Raw genomic sequence first — 25,090 nt, 5'->3', positions numbered from 1 at the left:
ATTAACTTCTGCCAATAAATATGAAAAAATGACTCTCTTGTTTTGAATGGTAATTTCACAGAAGCTAATTCTACAAATGTAGAATCTGGACTCTGTACCCACATTTTATTTGGAGTTCGGGAGAAATGGCAAACACACTATATGTGGAGAGACTGAGATTTTACAATGACAATAGAGAAGGTGTGTTTGATACGATATAGGATTCTGTACTGAAATTCTTTCAGGGTAAGATTTAATGTGATAAGCCTAATGTAAAACACCAAGCTGTTTATTCTGTTTCCCTTTTTTCTCTCAGAAGGTATTTTAGATATACATACATACATACATACATACACACACACACACACACACACACACACACACACACACACACACACACACACACACACATATATATATATAAAATTCAAGTCTTTTCAACGAAAAGCATTTGAGCATTGCATTTAATTTATTTGTGACTGTGGCTACTGTTGAGTGTATGATGTGCTGTGTTGTGTTTGTGGGTTTTTCCGTTTTTTTTCTCATTTATATATTTATTGTTTCTCCTCATTCACCTTTTGTTAGTTTGCATTTGGCTTTGCAGCAAAAATAATAAACATATAATTGCATGCATGGCCCTACAGTGTTTTTAACAGCAGATAGTTTTTAGTGAATGTAATCACAATTAAAATGATGTGCTCTTATGCACAGAAGAAATGACTGGATTTTCAACATGTCCAAATTAAATTAAACTTAAAAAAGAATCTTCCTCTGCTGCTTATTGCATACTTGCATTCCTTTTTTTGTCAGAATTTTTGTCAGTATCCCTGCATATTCCTTCATCATCATGTCATTTCTTGACAGGAGTCTGACAAGTGTTTTGAGTGTAACTCCCAGCATCACTACGACCCACACCACCACAGAAACAGCCATCGCATTGAAAACGTCATCTACCTCAAGGACAGGAATGGAGACAACACCTGGTGGCAGTCTGTCAACGGTATGCGTGTGCACTTGTTTACCTGTTTCTATAACTGTGCACAAGAACACGATCAGTCTGTTCGTTGTGCTGATTGCCCCTGTCGCCATATGTGTGTGAGTATATGTGTTTTTTTTGAGAGTTAAATCCTGATGGTAAAGAATTAATGTTGGATTAATTTTACAAAATAATTAACTGCAAGTCTCTATCATAATGTTGAGATGCAGAGATACAATAAAAAGAGAAAAAACACTTTCATACTGTAGCTATGTAACTCTGTGAATCCACAGAACAAATATTGGAAAACTGAAAAATACAAAGAAAGATGGAAAAGGTTTCCTACAATCACTCTGTCAAGCAGACAGTGACTTCAGGAGACTTGTACCTGAATGGTGAAGTTATGACACTGGTTGACAGTTATTTCCTCCACAGGACAAGAGAATGTGAGCATCAGACTGAACTTGGAGGCCGAATTCCACTTCACACACCTCATCATGAAGTTTAAGGTATGCACACCTTTTTTTCCATATGTATGTGGGGGTTAGTGTGCACGTTTGAAAAACTGCATGTGCTTAAGCATGTCAGGGTACTCGGCCTGGAGTGTGTTTGTTGTGTACACTCAGAAATTCAGCAGCTGCGTTCCATCAGGCCTGAATCCATCATCCTGCTGTTAGTATAAACAAAAGATAGGTCAGTCTGATAAGGTGCTGTCATCTCACCACAAACCTGACTGTATTTTCTTATATAGTCCACAGCTTAGTGATTAATGTGACATGTATTATATCTATATCGATATTCATTTTGTCTTTCTTTCTTTACCTCTTCAGACTTTCCGACCTGCAGCTATGATCATCGAGCGTTCAGCAGATTTTGGCCGCACGTGGCGTCCCTATCGCTACTTCGCCTCAAACTGCACCAGAACCTTCCCCAGCATCCCTGCTAACGGCCTGCACCACATCAATGACATCATCTGTGAGGATCGCTACTCCGACATTGAGCCCTCCACTAATGGAGAGGTGAGAAGTTGAAAATACACAAGTTGTAGTAATGGTAGAGAAATGTTGAAGGATAAGGCTCAATACTACCAGTTACTTCTTTTTCTGTTGCTCTCATCTTAAACCTGAGAGCATTGGTATGACAAATTTGAAGTAAAATGTAATTTATTGTGAATATAAGGAACAGATTTTGGCGCTTACACCCCAGCAGGAAGTGGATCACCATGGGGAATGGTACAGAGGAGTGAGGTGCCTCCTAATAGAGGAAACTTCTCCCAGAGCCTAGACACTGGTAGTGGTGGTGAGGAATGGAGTTAGAGGGTGGGAATGTGTTCATGACAGGGAAACTTCTGAGGGTTTGATTGGAAATGGTCAGGCATTCACAGATGAGGTGATGAAGGAGAGGAGGTGGGTCGCTAAATCTGAAACGACAGCAGAGAGAGAAAGAGTTTGCCAGCTTAAAAGTGATTGGCTGAAGGCTACCAAAAATTAAAGAAATTATATAAAGAATATCAATGTACTTTCCTTTAAGGTGCAGTTGAGGATTTATAAGGGATAATTTGTATTAAGATATTGTTGTTGGGAAGAAAAGATGAGTTCACCATGAAATACAGAGGAGAATTAATTCCAAATAAATAAAAAATCACTAATTATATAAAGGGAGGGAGCAGTTAGAAACATAATGAGGGAATGACTTGAATGACTTTTGATGTAAACTGATGTTTTAAAGATATTATCCTTATGATTTCAGTGCTGGTTGATTTTTGGTGACACTCAGGGTTACTGGTACCAAAGTAGGGCAATTTAATTGTAAATACACTGTCAGCTTTTTTGTAAATGAAAATGCGCTCTGCTCGGCTTCACTTGTCAAAAAAAAGATGCCAAGTGTGAATGTGACCTAACACATTAGCTGACATGACATAGCACTCAAATAGTTAATGTCAACCTTTAGACCTTCTTTTCCGAAAGGTAAATAAAAATTATAAATAGCTCCTTGGTAAAACTTACTCATCCAGAGTAAAGTTAGGCGTGCAGGTTATAGACAATTGAGCCTACTGCCCCCAGCACTTCCTGTAGTGCATTGCAGTTATTGAACATTTAAGTGGTGTAGACAGAGAAGGTGTTTTAAACAATGTTTGGCATAGCCAAAGACAGCGTTATCAAAGTATTTTGAGGTTGGTGTCGACAAATTTTCATAATCAACGTTGTTGATTTTATTGACTAATCGTTGCAGCCCTACAATTTAATACTACATGTGACCAAATTCTGGGGACAGCAAACTGTTATTGAGCGCCTATTTTGTCAGAGAAACAATAGAAGGACACCTGGTGTACCTCTTTACAGTGCAGCCAAACATACTTGAGTTGTTAATGTGCCTAGATTTCCTCACCAGAACATTGTTTGTTAAAGGAGTTGTTGATGTTGCTGGATTGTTGGTTGCCTGCAGCTCTTTATCTCACCATTCATTTTGGTTGCTCTTTCTTGTTCCATTACTCGTGTCTCTTTTTTTTCAATTAGACTTATTTAACATGAATACACCTGTTTTCTGCAAAATATCTACTTTTTCTGTTGGATATAGTTTTCTTTATTCCCAGGATCCCAGATCGAGATTTTCCTTTTTCTGAAAAACTCTTCTGTGTTTAAGGTAATTTATAAAGTTTTGGATCCTGCCATTCATGTGAAAGACCCCTACAGCTTGGACATTCAAGGTCAGTAAAGACTGTTACTTTGAATATGGACCACAAAGAGGACCACATTTGCACCATAGCACAGTGTGCCTCTTACAAATTATTATTTTTAGACAAAACCTTATATTATACTTACGTTATATTTTTTCCATTACAAAGACTGTGTACATCAGAAGTCTGACCTCTATTTCAGGCACTGACATTCTGTTACACATAAAAGCTTAAGGTTTTTCCATCTCATCCTGCCATGTGTTGAAGTACCACCCTCACCTCAGAATTCTTCATTAACTATATATATATGTTTGCATACTAATACAATTTTAGGTTTCATGAAATGACATTATACACAGATGAGATTTAGATTAATCATTTTCTTCTTTACAGAACTTTTACGTATCACCAACCTGCGCATCAACTTCACAAAGCTCAACACTCTGGGAGACGACCTGCTGGACCGACGCTTCGATGTCTTGCAGAAATATTACTATGCCGTCTACGAGCTGGTTGTCAGAGGGAGCTGCTTCTGTTATGGCCACGCCTCAGAGTGCGCCCCAGTGCCGGGGGTTGACGCCCGGGAGAACGGCATGGTGAGTTGGTGGACAGTATCACTACAACATTATTGTTTTTACAACAATCCTATATGTAATGCTATGGGACTTAACAGAAACTGATCCTGTTGCATAAAAGACAAAAACAACAGTAGTAGTAAATAGTAGAAACCTAAGTTTGTCTAATTTGTTCAACACACATTATCATGCCATTATTACTGACAATGCCTGCATTAACCTTTTCACTTCATCATTTTGCTGCATTCTGATTGGTCAGATCCATGGTCGGTGTGTATGCAAACATAATACAGAGGGCCTGAACTGTGAACACTGCCGAGATTTCCACAATGACCTGCCATGGAGACCAGCGGAGGCAGATAATCCACACACCTGTAGAGGTGGAATACACACACACGCACGCACGCACGCACACACGCACGCAGGCATGCACACATACAGATACACACACGCAGTGTGCCTGAAACGTGTCTTTTTTGACATTAACAAAAATAACACACTAAAACATACATGCATACATGCACAGCCAGCTGCAGATATTGGCAGTACAGGTGAATGCTAGGGCACTGTCGGGACAAATGGCAGGGGGAATACAGAGAGAAAAAAACAACTTAATGGTCCTTGCAACTCAGGGTAAGAGGTTAGAAAGTTATTTTTTATTCAAATACCTGTAGCCATCAGCAACAGAAATATGTGTGTTGCATGTGCAGTACCCAGTTTGTTACTGCAGCATGTACATTTACACACACCTGTTGTAATGTTCTTGTACATGTACTCTTAGTGCATCCTGATATGTCTAACTGAATGAAACTTCATAAACATCATGAACACCCAAACAAAGTAAATGTAAATGTGAAATATAAATTCAACATCTACCCTTGAAAACTCATTTGAGATACCGTAAAAATAAATTTGGGATAATTTGTAATAGAATTAAGCATATTAATCCTCCAGATATTGATGTACTGCTGTTGTACTACTGTAGATTAATATTTGAAGTACTGTAAATTTTGCCTCCTTTAGAAGAGCCGCTCCCTCCTGAAAAACTCATTGAATTGTGTGCAGTTTTAAGAGTTGAAGACGATGAGGAGCTTATAGATAGATAGATAGATAGATGGATACTTTATTAATCCCATGGATTAATAAAGTATTATGAATCCCAAGTACATGAATCCCATTCAGATTGTCCAGGAGCTCATTAATGTATTCAGTTAATATTTATTTGACGTGATGTGATTAGGCCAGCTGTCCAACTTCTAGTAAGTTAGGGTTACCTCTTATAGTCAAGGTAACATTCATCTTCTGTTTCCAGAGTGTAACTGTAACGGCCACTCAAACCAATGTCACTTTGACATGGCGGTGTATTTGGCCACCGGTAATGTCAGTGGAGGAGTGTGTGATGACTGTCTGCACAACACCATGGGACGCAACTGTGAGATGTGCAAACCTTTCTACTACCAAGACCATATCAGGGACATCAGGGATCCACGGGTTTGTGTTGGTGAGTCATTTGTTCTTTTTAACAACATGTTGGTTCATCCACATTAGTGCTGCAATAAATGGCTTCTAAATTAAGCCACGTCTCGAGGATTAAAATCTTATTTTCCCTGAAACATTTGGGAGAAATCCACCAGTAGGTTGAGAAAAATTAATTTGTTTGCTGCCGTGTAAAAGATGTTTCCACCAATAATCTGCCTCATTTAACCTTTTTTCAATTCAAAACAAATGAAGTAATTTGACCTTTTTGACAGAATTTTTTAATTTGTTTAAAGGTCACAAGAGTTTAAAATGAATATGACAGTAAGCGTGGTAAAGTGAACATCTCAATCACTAGCACTTCTCCACATAGTGACCTAATTCCATTGTGATTGCGTATTAGCTTTAGATTAACATTTTTAAGTGCTGTCCATATGTTTTTTTGCCTCTTATTCTCTTTCCCCTTTACTTATGCTGTCCATCTGACCTCTAGCCTGTGACTGTGACCCAGTGGGCTCATTGGAGGGGGGAGTGTGCGACAGTCACACTGACCCAGACATGGGGATGATTGCGGGACAGTGTCGCTGCAAAGCCAACGTGAAAGGCACACGCTGCGATGACTGCAAGGAGGGATACTATGGCCTGAGCCAGAACGACCCACTGGGATGCCAGCGTATGTATATGCTTGTTTGTCTGCCACTGAAACGTGATTTCTGAAATTTTGCAATATAAAACCACATAATCTATATTTAATTTTATTGTATGTGTGTGTTTGTGTTTCTCCATCAGCTTGCAACTGTGATCTTCGTGGTATCATAATGATCGGAGCTCCTTGTGATCAAATCAGTGGAGACTGTTCCTGCAAAAGATATGTAACTGGTCGCTACTGCAACCAATGTCTGGTTAGTAACAACTGTTCTCCTTTATATCTGTAGCTAATTATGGATTTTATATCAGAAGACCCTGCACATTACCATGTGGAGAGTTGACAAAGTTAAATGTTGCACTAGCAGATGCATTTTTAATTGTTGCAGCAGCCACTTGGTCTGACCTGTTTAACTGTGTCTCACTTCATTAGCCAAAAATAGCAAATAAATGTGTTTGTGGCATTGTTCGTGTCATGGTGCATCCTGATTTCGAGATTTATTTCCATCCCTGTAGCCTGAATACTGGGGGCTCAGCAATGACCCGGCCGGCTGCAGACCATGTGACTGTGACTTTGGTGGAGCCTTCAACAACAGGTATAGATTTTATGTATCCTGAAACATATTCTTTTGAGAAAGAGAGTTCATTAAGTTCAAAAAGCCTGAGTTTAAAATTTAAGCTAACTTCTATATGAAGCTGTGAATCAGTCAGTCTGTTCCTGAGTGAAAACCACAAAGAAAGCAGAGAGAAGAACAGGTCAAGATCAGTTTATAGTTTTTATTTACCCTTTTCTATTACTTCAGGTGCATGATGGAAAATGGGCAGTGTGACTGTAGGAGACACTTGATTGGTCGCCTGTGTTCAGAAGTCCAGCCTGGGTATTTCTGTGCTCCGTTGGACTACTACAAATATGAGGCAGAAGACGCTACTGGACACTCCCCCGGCGACCCTGCTTTGCCGGTGAGCACTACGATTCAGTGTAGATCAATACAAGTCATGTGTCAGGACCTTGTAACAGACCTCCAGCCGAAGAAAGTGTGTGTTTGAGAGGAAGAAATATAAAACAGCAAGATCACAAACACATCAAAGAAGTTCACATTTTCACCTACACAGCAGATACTTTTATCTTTTATTTTATTCATTTATCTCACGTACAGAACTACTTCCATAAAAAGAACTACTTCCACTATAGTGACAAAGTTTTGGTTTTACAGGAGGTTATGTTCTCTAATTAGAGATGTATCTGATCCCTTTGATATTACGTATGTGCCAATCTAATACTTGTGAGTTGCTACTAAATTACTTTTAGCTGAGACTGATCAACTCAAACTCAAAGATTTATACTCACTGGACAAACATGAGAGTGCCACATATTTTCTCATATAACTCCAGGCATGAGAGCTAATTAGCATATTTCCCCAATGTAGAATTATTTCTTTGAAGTCATTCATGAAGTAGACTGTACCTCTAATCAGTTGTTAACATCTTTGGTTTAAAAGTCTTTTTCTTTGTTAGCCTTTACTGCAGTGTTAGTATCTCCAACATGAGCAGCATGTTTGTGGAAATGTCTTTCTGCACCACATATACTATATGATCCAACCATTTTTCTCAGGAAGTATAGAAGACATGTCTCAACACCATTCACAGGCGATCTAATCTTCTTCTGTCTGTCCTCTGTATCTCATACAGACTATAAAGTTCCAGATCAAACACCAGGCCTTGGATAATGTTAGATAATGTGATGTTATGACTGTTTCAGAAGGAGCTTTCATATTGACCTGACTCCACCAAGGTTGTGTTTGTAAAAAGCATTAAAAGCAAAACCAAGGTCTAACCAGGTAAAACCAGGACTAATAATTACCACAAGACCCATACATACTATATTTGCCTGTTTGATTCAATCCAGTTACATTAGAGAAATCAGAATCTCACACTTATTTTTCTCATATAATAAAACTTTGTATTACATTTTGATGCAGTGTACTTAGTCAGTTAGTACAAAATAATTCATATTTTCAAACACAACACTGATTACTGTTAATCTTACACTTTTCCTGTGTTTTATTTGAAGTGTTAAAATCCATAAGAAGATATATTTGTGGTTTTAAGAACCAAAAAAACATCTCAATGTAGTTCAACATGTCTTCTCTCAAGCCTCTCTCTGGGCCAATCAGAAGAGATGCTGTTTTCTGAGTGATCAAATAAAAATATAGCAGATTTCAGGTAAACACTCAGAGAAACCAAATCCTGCAGGTTTGGATGGTGGGTTTGGATGGGCCCTGCTAGGGCCATAGCTGAGGGCAGTGACTGTATAGATATGACATCCCAAATTTACAGAAGTCCTGACGGCTTGCTTTAAGGTTGAGTTTCTGAATATGGGCTATGTGCATTTTTCTGTGGACTGAGCGCTTTGATAATTTTCACAGTATTAATAAACAACCTAGATCTGCTATATTATCAAAAAAGACATGGAAATCTCACTTTAAACAAGATGGGACCTTTAAGCTTCCCCCTCCCCTGATCCAACTTGTTCCAACAAGGACACCAGCACTGTAACAAAGTCTGTTCCTGCTGTCACTGACTAATCTCAGCTGCCTATCACTCTCCCCTCTACCCTGCATCTGCGTCTCTATCCTCTGCCATCTCTGTCTGCCTGCTTTCTCACATTCTTTCCTCTTTCTGTTAGTCTTTTTTCACTACACTCTGCCACCCACCTCCTACCTCACTTGTAAGAAACCCCCTTCACTTCCCCATCCAGCCCCCCGGGCAAGCTCAGACAGTCCTCACTTGCTACATCACTGTGACAGGAATGTGGACAAAAAGGCAAGTATTGACTTCAGAATGTCTGAGAAAAAAGTGGAAGACACTCAGCAAGAGGAGATGTGTGTTTGACATACAAGACTGTTGTCTTGAGGGGGTTGGGACTTGTCCAAATGACACCTGGAAAAGACGTTCAGAGTTTTCAGGACACAGTTTAAATTCTTTCTATGCTGGCCTTTCAAATGCTACAGCTAAGTGCCCCATAAAAACACAAGACAGAAGCACAGATACCAATGTGTCACACACCTCACAGGAACACATACAAACACAGACAAAATCATGACAGAGTCATGAGCCTCACCTCACCTCTCCTCTCCTCTCCTCTCCTCTCAGGGCAAAGTTCGTCCTCAGGCAGAGACTGACTGTGTTCAGCACCTCAGCCACCAGTTACGGCGTCACCGGCGTCACCGCCGCATCACCAACTCACAGCAGCACCGGGCAGCACTGAGACGCATTCGCCAGCTTCAACAAACAGTGTGATATTTACTTTGATTCATTTATTGCATTTGTTTATGTTTTGACAGGACACACAGGTATTTAAAGGACAGGTTGAAGTGAGAACACCACCCCCCACCCCCTCTCCTCGTACAGTTGTCATGAAGGGGAAAATTTGGTGTGGACACCAAAAATTTTATTTTTGCCATGCTGTAAATATGCTTATTTCTACTGTTTAGTTGGGCATTTTAACACAGGTGTCTGTGGGGACTGACTTGCTTTTGGCCATTTGAAGAACTGCAGTTTTTAGCACCGATGTTTTGGCTTCATCTTTCATTCCCAGAGCTGTGATGTTTGTTCTCAACCTATTTGGCTTTTAACCCCTGAAATGAAGCAGCAGCTGCTTTTGACCCTTCATCACAGGTTATAGTCTCAGTAGGATCTTTGGTTTGTGTCATGTTAAGGACATCTAGAGGCCTGTCGAGGTGAAAGTATTCAGTAGTTTACCTAGTAAGGTTCCTTTTAAAAGCTATAACAACTGAGTTTAATGGAGAGAATCAAAGATGTTCTCTACAAAAGGTAGTAATAGAGTGAAATTAATCCATCAGCTGGCAGTAGTTAGGGGTTAGACTCTGCATGATGATCATTTCCGGCATCAAATGATGTATAACATTAATAACAGCTTTCAAACAGTACTGACTAATACTGTTCAAGAATACCTCTAAATCTTACTTTTTTAAAGGGTTGTGGTCATGTGCTGTTTGAACCACTGGGCAGTTTGAGGTAACGTAGCCTAATTAAATGCCTGGTTGTCAAGTTAATCATGTTACCACAAACTAGTCAAGCTGAAACAGAGATGTGAATATGTAGCAGAGTAGGGATAGAGCGAGAGAGTCCAGTGCTGTAGTCAAGACTACCAAACACTGAGGAAAGGTGAAGACTGAGACCCAGAGACTTTAGAATGTAATCCCGGTGGTGTGACATCAGAATGTGATTCTCAAAATATCTAAACTATTTTTCTGACAGATTTTAAAAAGGAAATCTGGAACTTGTGTATGTACGGTCGGCCTCTCCCTCAGATAAATCTGAGGGTGCCTGAGATGATTAATGATTAAGGATAAGAGGAAAGTTCTGCGACACAAGTTTGAATTAATTTCTCAATTTTTTTGTAAAATATTGAACCTCTTTAAAGGAGATAATTAGTTTTGCTATTGCTATATGGCCAACAGTAGCAGTGACAGTGGTTTATTTACCAGTCTAGAAGAAACATTGCAAGTTTGGCATAAGCAAGGAGCCAAAACGGTGACATAAAGTTAAAACTGAAGACCAGTGACACAGAAAAATTGTGACAGCATGTGACAACTTTTTCCAATACAACTTTTTCAATGCCATTGTTTCCGTTTTCAGTTCAAGTTTTTTTTTCAATGCCAAATTTTATTATCAATGCCAAAATTTCATATCACTGTTCTAGCCACATAGTATTATAAACTCTTATATTATTAAAGGCAATGATGGCCAAAGCTCTTGTCAAGCTACAATCACCACCACATGCTTGTGGGAAGAAACCACACCACAGAGTGGTAAGTGGAAGTGCTTACAACTCATAGACATCTGGAACAAACATAGAAGAAAACAGAGGAGGGTTTGTGCATGTGCTAACATTAGGAAGGTATTGTAGCTTATATGTACATATGAGTCTTATATGAGTCTATGCGCGAACAGTGAAGCACCGTCATCCTGAATGTCAGTGAGCTGCAACAGGTTGGAAAGTGGGAATAGTTAGAAAAAAAGTCTTTGGTTATCTGTCTGTGTCTCTCAGCCAGATGTGAGGACTGTTCACAGAGAGCACTCTCCCAGCCACATGGTGACATGGACAGGACCTGGTTTCGCCCGCGTCAAAGATGGAGCAGGCCTGGTGTTCACTATAGACAACATCCCCTACGCCATGGAGTACGACATCATGATCCGCTACGAGCCCGAGGTCTGTGAATGTGTGGACTGTGACCTACAAAACTCTGTGAAACCCTTCTTTTAATTAAAGAGGACCTATTATGCTTCTTTGACTTTTTCTAATTTTTGTGCATATAAATGGTCTACTGAGTCACAAGGCTCAAAGTTCCCACCAAAGGTTACTCCCCTCAGGGAAAAACCCAATTTTCTTATTTGTATGAAGTGCCCCGTTGGGGGTCCAGACCTTACTTCCTGGACCCCTTGACGTCACTACATCTCTTGGTGTTTTCCATCTGCAAGCTGGACACCCCCTGCCTGCAAGCTTGGCATGCCCCTACACAAGGCACAGCACTTCACTTATGATGAAGAGTTTTCTTTAGTTTTGTAGCCATGCCGAAAACACACTATGTTCTCAAATGCCTGGAAAATCTACTTCATTTTTTCCAGGGTTCCCTCCACATGTTACTTGAAAGCATTCCAGGTTATTGTCATGCAAAGTCATTGCATGGCTCAAACTTATAAGTAGAACCAAAGCGTAACAGCTACAACCGTTTGTTTACATCAGCACGTGGACGGAACATATTGTTGCCATGGTAGTTGCCACCAAGCTGACCAATCAGAGCATACTGGACTCTGATTGGTCAGCTTCAGAGGGGGGAGGGGAGCCTTAAAGAGCCCTGAGCTCTAACAGAGCGTTTCACACAGAGGGTGAATACAGTACATTTTAAAATGTACAAAAGAAGAAAAATAATGTCTTTTTGGAACATTGAAGCATGTAAATATATTTTATGATAAAATGATGAATGCTAAAAATTACCTTAATAGGTCCTTTTTAATTACAGTGTCTTTGAACTAAGCCTTGTGTGTATGTGTATATGTGTGTGTGTGTGTGTGTGTAGTCCACAGAGGACTGGGAAGCCATAGTTAGTATTACCTCAGTGCTACTGCCCTCCAGTCTCCGGTGTGGAAACCTCCTACCAACTGAGCAGCTCTACACTGTTACTCTGCCGCACCACAACAGGTACCAAACTTCTGTGTGTGTGTGTGTGTGTGTGTGTGTGTGTGTGTGCTTGTGTGTTTGTGTGTGTGTGTGTGTGTGTGTGTGTGTGTGTGTGTGTTTGTGTGTAAGTCTGAGAAAGGGCCATTATAGCTTGTATGTTTATTCAAGTCAGTGAAGGATTTGTTCCAAGTAACCCAGGTCTTGATCTGGCTTGTGTTGCACCATTACATTGTTGTCACTCAAACCTGCCCTGACCTGTATGCACTGTGTGAGTCAGGCTTGTATTTATATTCTTACTTGACTGTACCCTGTGGTATCTTTATGCCTCTGTGCCGGCAATAGCCGTAGGCATTATGTTTTCAGCTTATCTGTCCATCTGTCCCATTCTTGTGAATGAGATATCTCAGTAATGCCTTGAGGGAACTTCTTCAAATTTGGCAGAAACATTCATTAGGATTTAAGGATGAACTGAATAGATTTTAGTTGTCAAGGTGGAGGTGACCTCACAAAACATGGTTTTAGCCTTGTGAACGCGATATTTCAGTAATGCCTTGAGGGATTTTCTTAAAATTTGGCACAGATGTCTTCCACTTAAGGATGAATCGATTAGATTTTTGTAGTCAAAGGTCAAGGTCACAGTAACCTCATAAAACATGGTTTTGGCCTCTGAATGTGGTATTTCAAGACCACCTTGAGGGAATTTGTTTAGATTTGGCACAAACATTCACTTGAACTCAAAGATGAACTGATTATATTTAGGTCAACAAAAGTAAAAGTTCAAGGTCATGTTGACCTTGTGTTCTTGTGAATGCAATAAATCAGGACTGCCCAGAGGGAATTTCATTTTAACGGGCACAGACACTCACTCAGACTGGAAAATGAACTGAATAGAATCTGGTGGTCAAAGGTCACAAAGGACACAATTTAACTCAAATGTCTGTAAGGATAAAATTAAGTGATAAGGTAATATATCTAAATGGTCAAAGGTCAACTTCACTGTGACATCATAATGTTCTGCAAAAACGTTTGTGGCCATTATTCAATGCTGTTACTCAAGAGGGGGAGATTGTAACCATTTTTCCTACAACTTGGCTGATTAGCAGAGCCATATAATATAATTCTAGTTTACTACTGTAATTGTAATCACTTGAATCTTCCTTAAAATTTTCATCTGCTGCCATCATCAGGTCAGAAGTTAGGTCTGTCCAGTCTTATCGCTTTTGTCTTTAGTGCTATTTGGCTAATATTAGCATTCTACCATGCCAAAGTCACATGGCGAACATGGTAAACAGTATACCTCCTCAACATCTGCATGTTAGCATTTGTCAGTTTTAACATGTAAGCATGCTGTGCTAATTAGCATTTAGTTCAAAGCACCACTGTGCCTAAATACAGCCTCACACAGCTGCCAGTATGGCTCAGACAAACTCTGTGACCAAGTGCCTATAATACCAATGCCTTACTCCACTCCACACCTTTTTGGCTGGACTCCATCAGTGGGGCCAGTCCTATAATCTCAAATGTCCCTGACTGACTGACTGGCTGACTAGCTGACTGACTGAGTGATCATCTTTCACCATCAGTCAGCCAAATGCCTTGTCACTGAGCTGGAGTTTCTGGTTCAAAAAGGGTTCTATTAGGGGTTGTTTACAGCCTGCAGTGTTGCCAACTTGCCAACTTTGCTAGATTTAGAGACAGTCTATTGAGCCGCAATATCCGAAACTGCTAGGAACTAGCAGGGGTCTATTCCAGAAAGCAGGTTTAGCAAACTCTGAGCCTAACCCTGAACTCTGAGTTGATGCACCCTGAGATGGGAAACTCTTGAGTTTCGGTTCCAGAACAGCTGATCAGAGTTACACTGAGTATGTATGTATGAGTTCACTGCATGCAGGAGGAATACAAAAAGCCATCATCAATGGAGCTCCGATTCAACGATTCACCATGGATTCACCAAATAAAATGGATCTAGTGGAGCTAGAAACATTAATGTGTGACATTAAAGCACATCTTTAAAAAGAAACAACAGCAGCAGTGAAAGAGTCTGAGCTGGAGAAAAGAGCAAATAAGTTAAACCTTTTACATTTTATCCAGCATCATTCACTAGACCACATTATTTATCAGATTTTCATTTCTGTAATGGATATTGTTCTGGAATCTACTGCTTGTTAGATTAAATGTTTAGATATATTTATTCAGCTGTGATCTAATGGGGACAAAGTTGTGCCACAGCAGAGAAGATGAAAATATAAATGAAACAGATCAGACAAAATTTTATTTTTATATCTATTGTAACCTCAGATTCTTACCCAGGAACAGCTTCATCATTTTGGTGATTTTCAGTTGAAAAAGCATCAAGGTTAAAGTTGAGTGTACATTTTCAGATGTCTACATTTAAAAAATCTTGCTTAACAGCATCAATGACTGTATTTCAACATGTAGTAAATTTATATACAGTAACTGAAAAGCTGTTAATACAGTTCAGTATCTGCAGCCGATATTCAAACGCTCACTTTTAAACTACATTTAGTCTAGTTTTTAAATGTTAAAGTATTTTCAGCTGCACTTCTGTCACTCAGAAATATCACATAATCTACAATATGATATGGTAGCTATGATAGGACTGTTTATCACTGTGGCCGATCAGAACATGAGAAATTATTATTCAATGACCAGAGTCTGTGTCTCAAGCTTCACATAGATTTATTTTATTTACAGTGATGAATGCATAGTAAATGTGCAGAGGAACTGTTTGACAATATGACAGGTGTCTTAATATCCACAGAGTTTCAGTGTTACAAAGACGGACAGTGCTGAGGTTGAAGCCTTTATGTGTAATATTTGAATATCAGACATCGCTGTCTCTGTCCTCACACAGATTGACTGATCATAAAAGGGGTAATGTTCATAAAGACAGGTCTTGGGAACAAACTAATGTCTCATTGGCATTTTAATCTTCTCCCAATGAATGAATGTGTTCCGATCTGCACATTGATGAAGACAGTATGAATAAGGAAATGACATGATGATCAGAGTGGAAATCTCAGTTTCTGGAACGGAAACCCAGAATTTCCCTCATTTCAGGGTTAAGAAACTCAGAGTTTTCTTTAAACCTGCTTTCTGGAATATACTCCAGATCTGTATAGAATGTAAACAACAGAAACACCAGCAACTGGAAATGAGACAATACGCTTCCTACAGCTCAGCAATAAAAGCCCTGTGAAGAAATGAAGGGCTTCTGTCCACTGAAACGCTAAAGGGTTTTAAATTTGAAATGATTACAGGAAGTGTTGGGTTTGTATTAACACGTAATGCAGTAACTTTCACACAGCAAATGGGAGTGACTGAAAACGAGTCTACGTACAAAAATCCAGCTATGACCAATCTACATATAAAACTGAGGTGCTGATTTTTGGCAGCCGTGCATAGGAGTGCTGCTCAGGCTTCCTTCCATATCAAGCAGCAGTTGTAAATATGAGCTTGTATGGAGGGAACCATTATTTCTTCTTCCTGGGCAGGGAAGACAGGCAGCTGGTAGCCCATCATTACCATGAATGATGACATACCTTTAGCCGAACTGGAGAGCGGATTATGCACATATAGGGCAGTTGTGAGCTCCAGGACATCGGGTGTCATGCTGTGATGCAGTGGACTGCTGCTTCCAGATCTTGATTAGCCCACTCTGTCTAGCCATTGGTCTGCGGGTGATATCTGGAGCTGAGGCTGGTGGTGGCCTTACAGAAAGACTTCCACACCTTTAATGTGAATTGGGGCCACTGGTCTAACACTGTGTCAGTGGGAATTCTGTGGAGCCAGAAAACATGCTGCACCAGGAGGTCAACTGTTTCTGTTCCTGAAGGTAGTTTAGGTAGAGGGACTATTGTGAGTATTACCTTCGGAGGCGGGTAGTCCAGTCACAAAATCCATGGCGATGTGGGACCAGGGGCAGTTAGGCACAGGCAGTGGACGGAGGAGACCAGCCAGAGGTTGTTGAGAAACCTTACTGCGGGCACAGACCAAGCAGGCGGTCACAAACTCCAGAGTGTCCTGGGCGATGGTGGGCCACCAGAAACACTGCCTGATGAAGGAGAGGGTACAGCTAACTCCTGGGTGGCATGTGAGCTTGGACGCATGTCCCCACTGGAGCACCTGGGATCTCACAGGATCAGGGACAAAGAGATGGTTAGTAGGGCCTCTGCCTGTTTCAGGGTGAGAGCACTGGGCCTACTTAACCAGCATCTCAAAGTCCCAGGAGGCAGCTGCAGCAACATAGGAGAAAGGTAAAATTATCCCTGAGGCGGTGTCGGTATTTTTTCAGTTCAGTCTGCCAGGACAGAGTGTCTGTTTTTACATTTCGGGAACTGGGGTGGTATGTCAGGGTGAAACTGAATCTGCCAAGAAACAGAGGGTTCAGCCTTTTAGCTGACTGGAGGTAAGAGAGATTTTTATGATCAGTCCGGACCAGTTCCCTCCAGCCAATGCCGCTATTCCTGCAGGGCCAGAACTACTGCCAGGAGCTTTTGGTTGCCCACATCGTAGTTCTGTTCTGCAGATGACAAATGGCGAGAAGAGAATGTGCAGGGGTGCAATTTTTGGTCTTGGGGAGAGCATTGAGAGAGGACCACCCCAACCCCCGCATCAGAGGCGTCCACCTCCACTATGAACAGCAAGGATGGTTCTGGGTGTGTGAGAATGGGAGCGCGGGTGAAAAGGGTTTTTAATCTCTGAAATGCTCCTTGAGCCTCAGTATCCCCGGTGAATGGTGATGAAGTGGAAATGAGTTTTGTGAGGGGTGTGGAAAACCTTACTTTAGTCTTTGATGAATCTCTGGTAGATGTTCACAAAGCCGAGGATGTACCGTAGCTGCTTACGGTTCTCTGGTGTGGGCCAGTTCACCACTGCTTTTACCTTGGCTGGATCAGCTCTCAGCTCCCCCTTCTCCACTATGAAACCTAGGAAACTCACGGAATGGGAATGAAGGTCTATGGCACAGTCATAAGGGCGGTGTGGTGGTAGGGACTGGGCTTGATCCTTGCTAAAAACTTCCTCCAGCCACCCTAGCCTAGCCCAGTACAGCTTAGCCTCGCTGTTGTAGAGCTGACTGAATTGTATTATGCTGTTGTGTACATCTGTTGTGCCAGAGGATTAAGACAATGAATAAATAAAGCTATACTTATTTTGCTCTAGATGGAGGCATGCGATCTACTGGGTGCCAGTCTAGTTTCAGTTTTATTTTCTGAGTGCAAACCAGTTGTCAAGGATGCTTTTAAACTCTCAGTACAATGCTGATCCCCAACTAAAGAAAAGAATGTTTGTTATCATACAAAAGAAGATGATAATTATCTTGAAATTATCTAAATAAAGAATAATAAAGACGTATATTTATTTTGGGCTGTTTTTATGTTGCTCCTTTCTAGTGTAAAGGCTTGTCAAGACCTCACTATTATATGCTTCAACAGGAAGGTCATTAAAAAAACCTCAGATTACATGATTACGGTGCGATACTTACCTCATATTGATCTTATGATATGAAAAAGTTTATTACACTGTTGCAGTGTCAACACATTAAACAGATTATTGCAGACCAGATGAGATTAAATGTTAATTATCCCTGTAGTGAGATCAACACAGCAGAGAAATGGATCTAGGATGTTAAAACAGGGAAAGCCTAACACCAAAACTGTTTAGTTTCAACCTGCTGAAAAGCCTTTCACAGTCTGAACTCATCTGGAACTAAGAGGTCAGACCCTGCCCGGATCTGGCTGCCTCAGCGGACCGTCACTTGGCTTCCGTTCTCCTCTGTGGTGGGTTCATCAGCCAAAACCAATTAGCTAAGTGAGGGAAAAACACAGACACATGGGTGGAAGCCAAAGCAGGTATAGGGAGGATGAAGTTGCCCATGGAGAACAATGATTGTCCTAGAAACACACAAGTTAGGCAGGAAAGTAAAATGTAACCTGCCACTAAAATAAATAAAGTTAATAGATAGTGGAGGGAGTTTAAATGTCCATGTGCTATTGCTGTTGATTTTAAAGGAGCTATTTGTAGGTTCTGCTACATAGCAAATGGTGCACTGAATGTATTTTTCTTTATTAAAGAATAAGAAAGAGTAGTCTGATGTCTTTTTTGAAATGGTTATAGCCTACTTCTGTTCTCTGAACATATTAAGCTTTTGTACGAAGTATCGGCATTGTATTGATATTGACGATACCAGCTTGGGTATTACTTGGTAAGGCAAATCAGTGCTATCATACTTCATTAGCTGCTAGTTCTCCAGAGTTCAAATTCCAATGGCTGATGGCTGAGAGATTAGGGCAGGAGAGAGCTTGTGTGGGAGCTTCTCACAGCAGTGTTGCAAGAAGTAATGGAATACTTGAAGTCTTGAACCAGTTTTCAAATGTCAAAAACATTTACATGAAGTACAACAGTCCAACCCCATGTAGCACACCCAAGGAGCAGCTTTTTAGTGTAGGAGGTTTGTGCTCGCCCCAACAAGGAACAGACTGTCTGATAAGAGAAGCTGCTGTGAGATACAATCATTATTTCACTTCTGAACATCAGGACATTATTTTATATCTTGGGGCTGAAATAACAAAACAGGAATCTATGGTATCACCCTATCACCCATATTTAAAAAAAAAATGATAAAAATGTTAATGTTACAGATTTTCATTTCTTACTTTTATCAAAATTTGAAATGCTGTCATAACAAGATTGATGCCAAGTTAGACTTGGGACTCCTGTGTTTGTAAAACCTTTTTTCACTTCTCATTTTGTGAAACTTCTTCCATTTCTTCATATCCTCGAGGAACTTACTTAGCAATAAAAAAAAAAACAAAACAGGATCTTTGTCCATCTGTCATCAAGTATTTGCAAATCAATGAAAAATGTCTGTACCTTCAGGCTGTATTGTTCACTCTTTGTTGTATAAAAAAACTTAATATTGGTACAAAATGCTCCACATCCATGTGGAATTAAAGAAAACATGAGAAGTTTTATGGAAATACCACCACATACCTGCAGTTTATAATAGCAGAAAAAAAACCACAGGCCATTCAGCAGAGTGCCTTTTTATAACATTGGCCTTAGGTAGACTTTTGACAAAAGCAATAAAAAGTTGACAAATTTTAGACTTTGCTGGACCTTATTACGAGCCTTGTCAGTGCAGATCTTCTATTTGTCACTTAATTGGCCTAATTAATGTTTCTTCCTCAGAAAATCTGTGTAGGTGAGGTGACATTGTCAGTCAGGTGTTAAGCCCAGTAGTGGAACAAAAAAGGGAAGTGAGAGGGAATGAAAAGAGGGACAACTATCAAATAAAATTGTTTTTTTTCCCAGATATATCCAGATGCCCAGGCCCTTCTGTTTCGAGCCCAGTAATCGTTATGTGGTTGCAATCAGGTTCCAGCGTCATGGGGTCTCACACAGACACCTGACTGCCTTCATCCTCATTGACTCGGTGAGCTAAGACTTGTCAGCACACCACCTCCATATCCACCATCACAATAGCTTTAATGAGGAATGAGCTTGGCTATGGCTGCAACAGTTTCAGAGCTCAACATGAAATAAGGACCAAACTGATTTCAGGAAAAATAGTCATGTACTGTCTGCATGCTACACAATGTTCCGCTTTGTTGTCACTGTCTTTTCTTGTCAATATAAAGCACATTTAGGAATGAATGAAGTCTCCCATAAAAGATGATTTATTTAGTAAAATGTTTTGATGTTTTAATGCTTTTGTCAGTTTTTGGAGCATTTATTCAGTGTGCTGGCTGTTCTTTATTCTTGAGATTGATTTTGCTTTTTAGTCTTCACCTAAAATACCTGTTGGGATGTGCGTACACTACCATGACAGTTATTTTCTTTCTGTAAGACCTCTTTACAAAAGCACTGTTACATTTTCATATAAATGTAACAGCAATAGCCAGGCCAGAGGCATTAAGTTCTCCAATTTGTCTGTCTGCCATTTTGTGTGGCCATTTTTCTCTGACATCACGCTCAGGGTGGGAAGCTCAAATTCTGTCACCTAAAGGACAATGTTGCACTGTTGTGTACCAGGTTGTAACACATATAAACATAAGGAATCTGACACATTGTTGTCATTTCAACGCTTCCCGATCGATCAGCAACTGAAAAAGCAATGGATAGGGAAAATCCAGAGGGACATCTGGCCATATTTCAAGCTAAAACAAAATATTTGATAACCTATAAGCTGCCATTAGACAACAGCTAGTGTTAGTATTCAACCACTTCCGAGCTAAATTTACCATTTGATAGTATTACATGATACAAAAAGAAAAAACATTTAGTTATGCCTGGAAGTAAAACTCACATTATGTAATCAAATGTGACGTGAGCTACCTCTTTGTCTTTTCACCTGACCACATAAATGTTTTGGTTAAGTCAGTAATGGTATGTGATATATATATCTTATCACTGACTTAACTCGTTACCTGAACCATGTATGACAGCTCGTTTTTACAGACTGTATGGTTTTTTAGCAAACTAGGGTCTGCCTTTGCCCTGACAGTGGTGGTACTGCTATCCCCAATTTTGACTGAAATCAAAACAAAAAATATGTCACTTACTTCCTGACTTTGTCATTTAATATTACCTTGTAACTTGATCCCTATCAAATACAAGCAGAATAGCGGCCATTCATTTCAGAACAAAAATTTAAAAAAGGTTTAGTTAGCAGTGATGCACTTGCTCTGCTATTGAGGCAGATCGATCATAAAACTATATAACGTTATAACGTTAATGTTTAACATTTGCACAAGCCGGTGAATTGACAACTTTAGTAGAACTAACACTAACATTAAGTTAATTGAGAAACTTCACTTTTGCTAGCATAAGATTAATTTACAGAGTTTCCACTGTGGGTTGCTCTTACCTTCAACATGTTGATATAAGATTCAATCCAGATGCTGTATCCCTTTTTTAAATCCTTTTGGGGATCCTTGCAAAGTCATCAGCCCATTTATCAGTTTGGTCAAATGAAATTGGTGGTAAATATGTTTTTCAGCCATTTCACGCATCGTATCATGCCATTCTTGCACAATCTTGTGCAAATCTACCATGAAAACTGACCACAGGATAACCATATTAGCTCAACATAAACATTTAGTAGAATGAAATTTTACCTAAGTAAAATAAAGCAAAATATAACAAATACCTTGTTGGCTGCATGCCACAAAGGAGGGAATAAGTCTTTGTGTCTTTCTTGCAACTATTCATATTAAAGTCCGTTGTAACCGTCTTAAAACAACGTCCATGCTTGCTGCTTGCTTCCAATTTTGTCAGTGAGTGTTACTCACGCGAGAGCAGTCTGACAGAATTTTGTTTGAAACCTTAGGCCTTCAAAATAATATTACTATTACTTACTCTAAGTAAAACAATGTACAAATAACAAAATACAACACAAATAAATTCCCAATTATGCAATTGGTCTTACAAAAGTTAACAAATTATGTAAATAATATAAAATATAATGGCAACAGTCACACTTGAAATAGAACAACTGGTGCATTAAACTGTAGTTTAATTTTTACTTTCTTCTGTATAAGTCTGTAGCCATAGAGAGTGAGCGATCTCTCACTGTCTATAACTCTTTCAGACTGAACAGTACAGCAATAAATTCAACACAAGACATATTTTTTCTTCTTTCACTGGATTTTTCTTTAATAATTTAATAATTCTGTAGATCTGAGCGGATCATACAGACTCTGAAGACTTTAATTAGCTTATTAGCAGAAACCAAAGCCATACAACATTATCCTGATGAAAAAAAGACTAGATTCCTGTTGTCTTCTGCCTACTGCTTGTTGTTTAAAACTGGACTCACTGGGAGCTGTACTGGGAGGTGTGGTTCTGAACCCACTCTGCTGCTCTGCTCCTCCTGTTTTTTACCCATAACTCAAGACATCACACAGCAATTATGACAAAATTTCATACAGATCTTAATATTTTATATGATTTTTGATAAACAACAACAAACTTGAAACTAGTCTGGTGGCGAAGGCATACAACCAAGAGGCAGTAATTCAAGTTTCTGCTATAGCTTATCAGTCTCTACTGATTAATATTGCTTCCATGGCTGATAATTTTCCTATTTACATTCATAGCTAAAACTATAACCCTTTCTTTTTCTTAACCTTTGATTCTTTTTTTAGCTGGTTCTGATCCCCAAATACACTGAACTTCCTGGTTTCCAAGGTAATGAGCCAGAGGCAGAGCAGCGACGGGAGGAGATGATTCGCTACATGTGTCTGGACTCCTTTATGATCACACCGATGCCAGCCCTGGCTGAGATGTGCTCCAAACTCATCTGCAGTATTTCATCCATCATTCATGATGGTGCTCTGCGTGAGTAGATAAAAACAGACAGATTTAGAGGATGTGGGGTTCAAATCTTAGTTTCTTTTTAAATAATAATAATTTGCTGATACTTTCTTGTCTTTTATGTGTATCTGTTGTATGCAGCCTGTCAATGTGACCCTCAGGGTTCTCTCAGCGGTGAGTGTGATAAGGTAGGAGGTCAATGTCGATGTAAACCCAACGTCATGGGTCGATACTGTGACCAGTGTGCCCCAGGAACCTACGGCTTTGGAGTAAATGGCTGCACCGGTGAGTCTTTCACATGTCACCTTTTTACAGACTGGGAATAATGGATAAGATTTATTTAATCGGATAATCTACCTGAGACCAGAGCACAACAGTTACAAATAAACCGGACAAAACATAAGGACAAATACATGCATAGATCATAGCTAGACATGAAAAACACACAGCATCAGAGATAATCAAAGATGTCACTAAATACAGTAGAGCCTCAGTTCAATTCAATTTCAATTCAATTTTATTTGTATAGCGCCAAATCATAATATACATTATCTCAAGGCACTTTACATTGACGTGTCACTCTATTTGAGTGATCTGCCAGAAAAAAAATATTAGCTAATTAGCTGTAAGCTAAATATTAGCAGCTAAAGAAACTATAAGTTGTAACTAAATGGTTACAGTCCTACAGTAGATACATGGCTTGAAATCATCAGTCATTCAGGAAATGAAATGACTGACCTTCTTATTATGAGTGAGAAATGAGTTGTATATTGTAAGTTGGATGAAATGGCAAATATATTATGCATTGTTTCATGAATAATTGAGCTTAATTGTAAAGCATCTGTATTTGCTTCTAATGGAAAAAAAATCAGTTGTATAGTTCTTTGTGTCTATGTACTTTTCATATGACACTCAACCTTTCCCAAGATTAAAAAATATATATATTTCTTGGTCCTGATTCCAGTACAAACAGTGATTATCAATTGGAAACTGTTTAACTCTTTAAATACCTTCTCCTTCAGCCTGCAACTGCCACTCCGAGGGGTCATTAAGCCACCAGTGTGATCCAGTTACAGGCCAATGCCAGTGCAGGCAGGGAGCCACGGGACGTGCATGCTCAGACTGCCAACCAGGCCAGTGGGGCTTCCCCAGTTGTAGCCCCTGTCAGTGTAACGGCCATGCAGACTTCTGTGACCCCCGCACCGGGGAGTGTACAAACTGCAGGGACTACACAGCAGGACACCTCTGTGAACGGTAAGGATACTCATTGTCAGACTTCACTCAGTTCTTTCATCTCTTGTTGTCAGACTTATGATAAATGTCTCCCTCGTCTGTCCCAGTTGTGTGGATGGGTTCTTTGGAAACCCGGTGCTTGGCTCAGGGGAGCACTGTCGGCCCTGTCCCTGCCCTGGTAACCCTGGCTCAGATCACTTTAATGGAGTTTCCTGTCAAGCTGACCACAGCTCTAACCAGATCATATGTAACTGCAGACAAGGCTACACTGGTATGCTATTACACTGCATTGACAGCTAAATTTTTCTTACTCTTCTGTAAGTCATTAGAAATATATAGTGTACAAAAAAAGTGTGGAAAATCATGTAAATTGTAGCTGAATACTCCACTTAAATCTCACATCAGTAAAAAACACTTTTAAATCTAACTGCTATGCCTTATTCCTTACTCCACCTTTCTCATCTAGGGCCTCGCTGTGACCAGTGCACCCCTGGTTACTATGGCAACCCAGAGCAACCAGGTGGGCAGTGCCTGCCGTGCGAGTGCAATGGCAACATTGACACCCAGGACCCCAAGTCATGTGACCCCAGGACTGGCCAGTGCCTCAAGTGCCTGTACCACACCGACGGCCAGTCCTGTGCCCACTGTCAACATGGTTACTATGGCAATGCTTTGGCTCACGACTGCAGACGTGAGTGATGATGGAAGATATTACAAAGAAAATATACTCAAATTCCATCATCTTTCCCCCAGAGTTTGGTCTCTTGTGATTTTTGATGGTGCACAAGCTAAAGCTACTTCAGTTTTTCATTCATTAAGTTAATTTATTAAGCATCAACAACTTCTTTTTCAGTTTTAAGTTTAAACAGAAAAATAATACAGTTGCATGTACAAACAGTGTTTCTTAACCCATTTTTATTTTCATCTGCATGTATACCAGTGCTGTGGAACTCAGTGTAGAAACTGTTTATTGAATATATGTTTTC

At 39.9% G+C, this 25,090-nt stretch overlaps 1 protein-coding gene across 1 annotated transcript in view; it reads left to right on the top strand.

Annotated features, from left to right (window-relative positions):
• lamb2l (laminin, beta 2-like) overlaps positions 1-25,090 on the top strand; it is a 76,895-nt gene that overhangs the window by 39,906 nt on the left and 11,899 nt on the right. The window contains exons 4-23 of the mRNA XM_071475569.1: positions 844-979; positions 1,391-1,464; positions 1,786-1,974; positions 3,599-3,662; positions 4,026-4,228; positions 4,467-4,587; positions 5,520-5,708; positions 6,177-6,356; positions 6,473-6,585; positions 6,845-6,924; positions 7,132-7,288; positions 9,482-9,622; positions 11,403-11,564; positions 12,433-12,554; positions 19,869-19,989; positions 22,703-22,895; positions 23,013-23,156; positions 23,894-24,125; positions 24,212-24,375; positions 24,571-24,795. Of these exons, the coding sequence (XP_071331670.1) occupies positions 844-979; positions 1,391-1,464; positions 1,786-1,974; positions 3,599-3,662; positions 4,026-4,228; positions 4,467-4,587; positions 5,520-5,708; positions 6,177-6,356; positions 6,473-6,585; positions 6,845-6,924; positions 7,132-7,288; positions 9,482-9,622; positions 11,403-11,564; positions 12,433-12,554; positions 19,869-19,989; positions 22,703-22,895; positions 23,013-23,156; positions 23,894-24,125; positions 24,212-24,375; positions 24,571-24,795 (3,010 nt within the window). The remainder of the gene's footprint in view (positions 1-843; positions 980-1,390; positions 1,465-1,785; positions 1,975-3,598; positions 3,663-4,025; positions 4,229-4,466; positions 4,588-5,519; positions 5,709-6,176; positions 6,357-6,472; positions 6,586-6,844; positions 6,925-7,131; positions 7,289-9,481; positions 9,623-11,402; positions 11,565-12,432; positions 12,555-19,868; positions 19,990-22,702; positions 22,896-23,012; positions 23,157-23,893; positions 24,126-24,211; positions 24,376-24,570; positions 24,796-25,090) is intronic.

Source organism: Trachinotus anak, unplaced genomic scaffold (genome assembly GCF_046630095.1).
Source record: "Trachinotus anak isolate AG129_WGS33_773 ecotype Australia unplaced genomic scaffold, CSIRO_AGI_Tana_v1 ptg000004l, whole genome shotgun sequence".
Lineage (NCBI taxonomy): Eukaryota > Metazoa > Chordata > Actinopteri > Carangiformes > Carangidae > Trachinotus > Trachinotus anak.
This window is presented reverse-complemented; position numbering and strand designations above follow the sequence as displayed.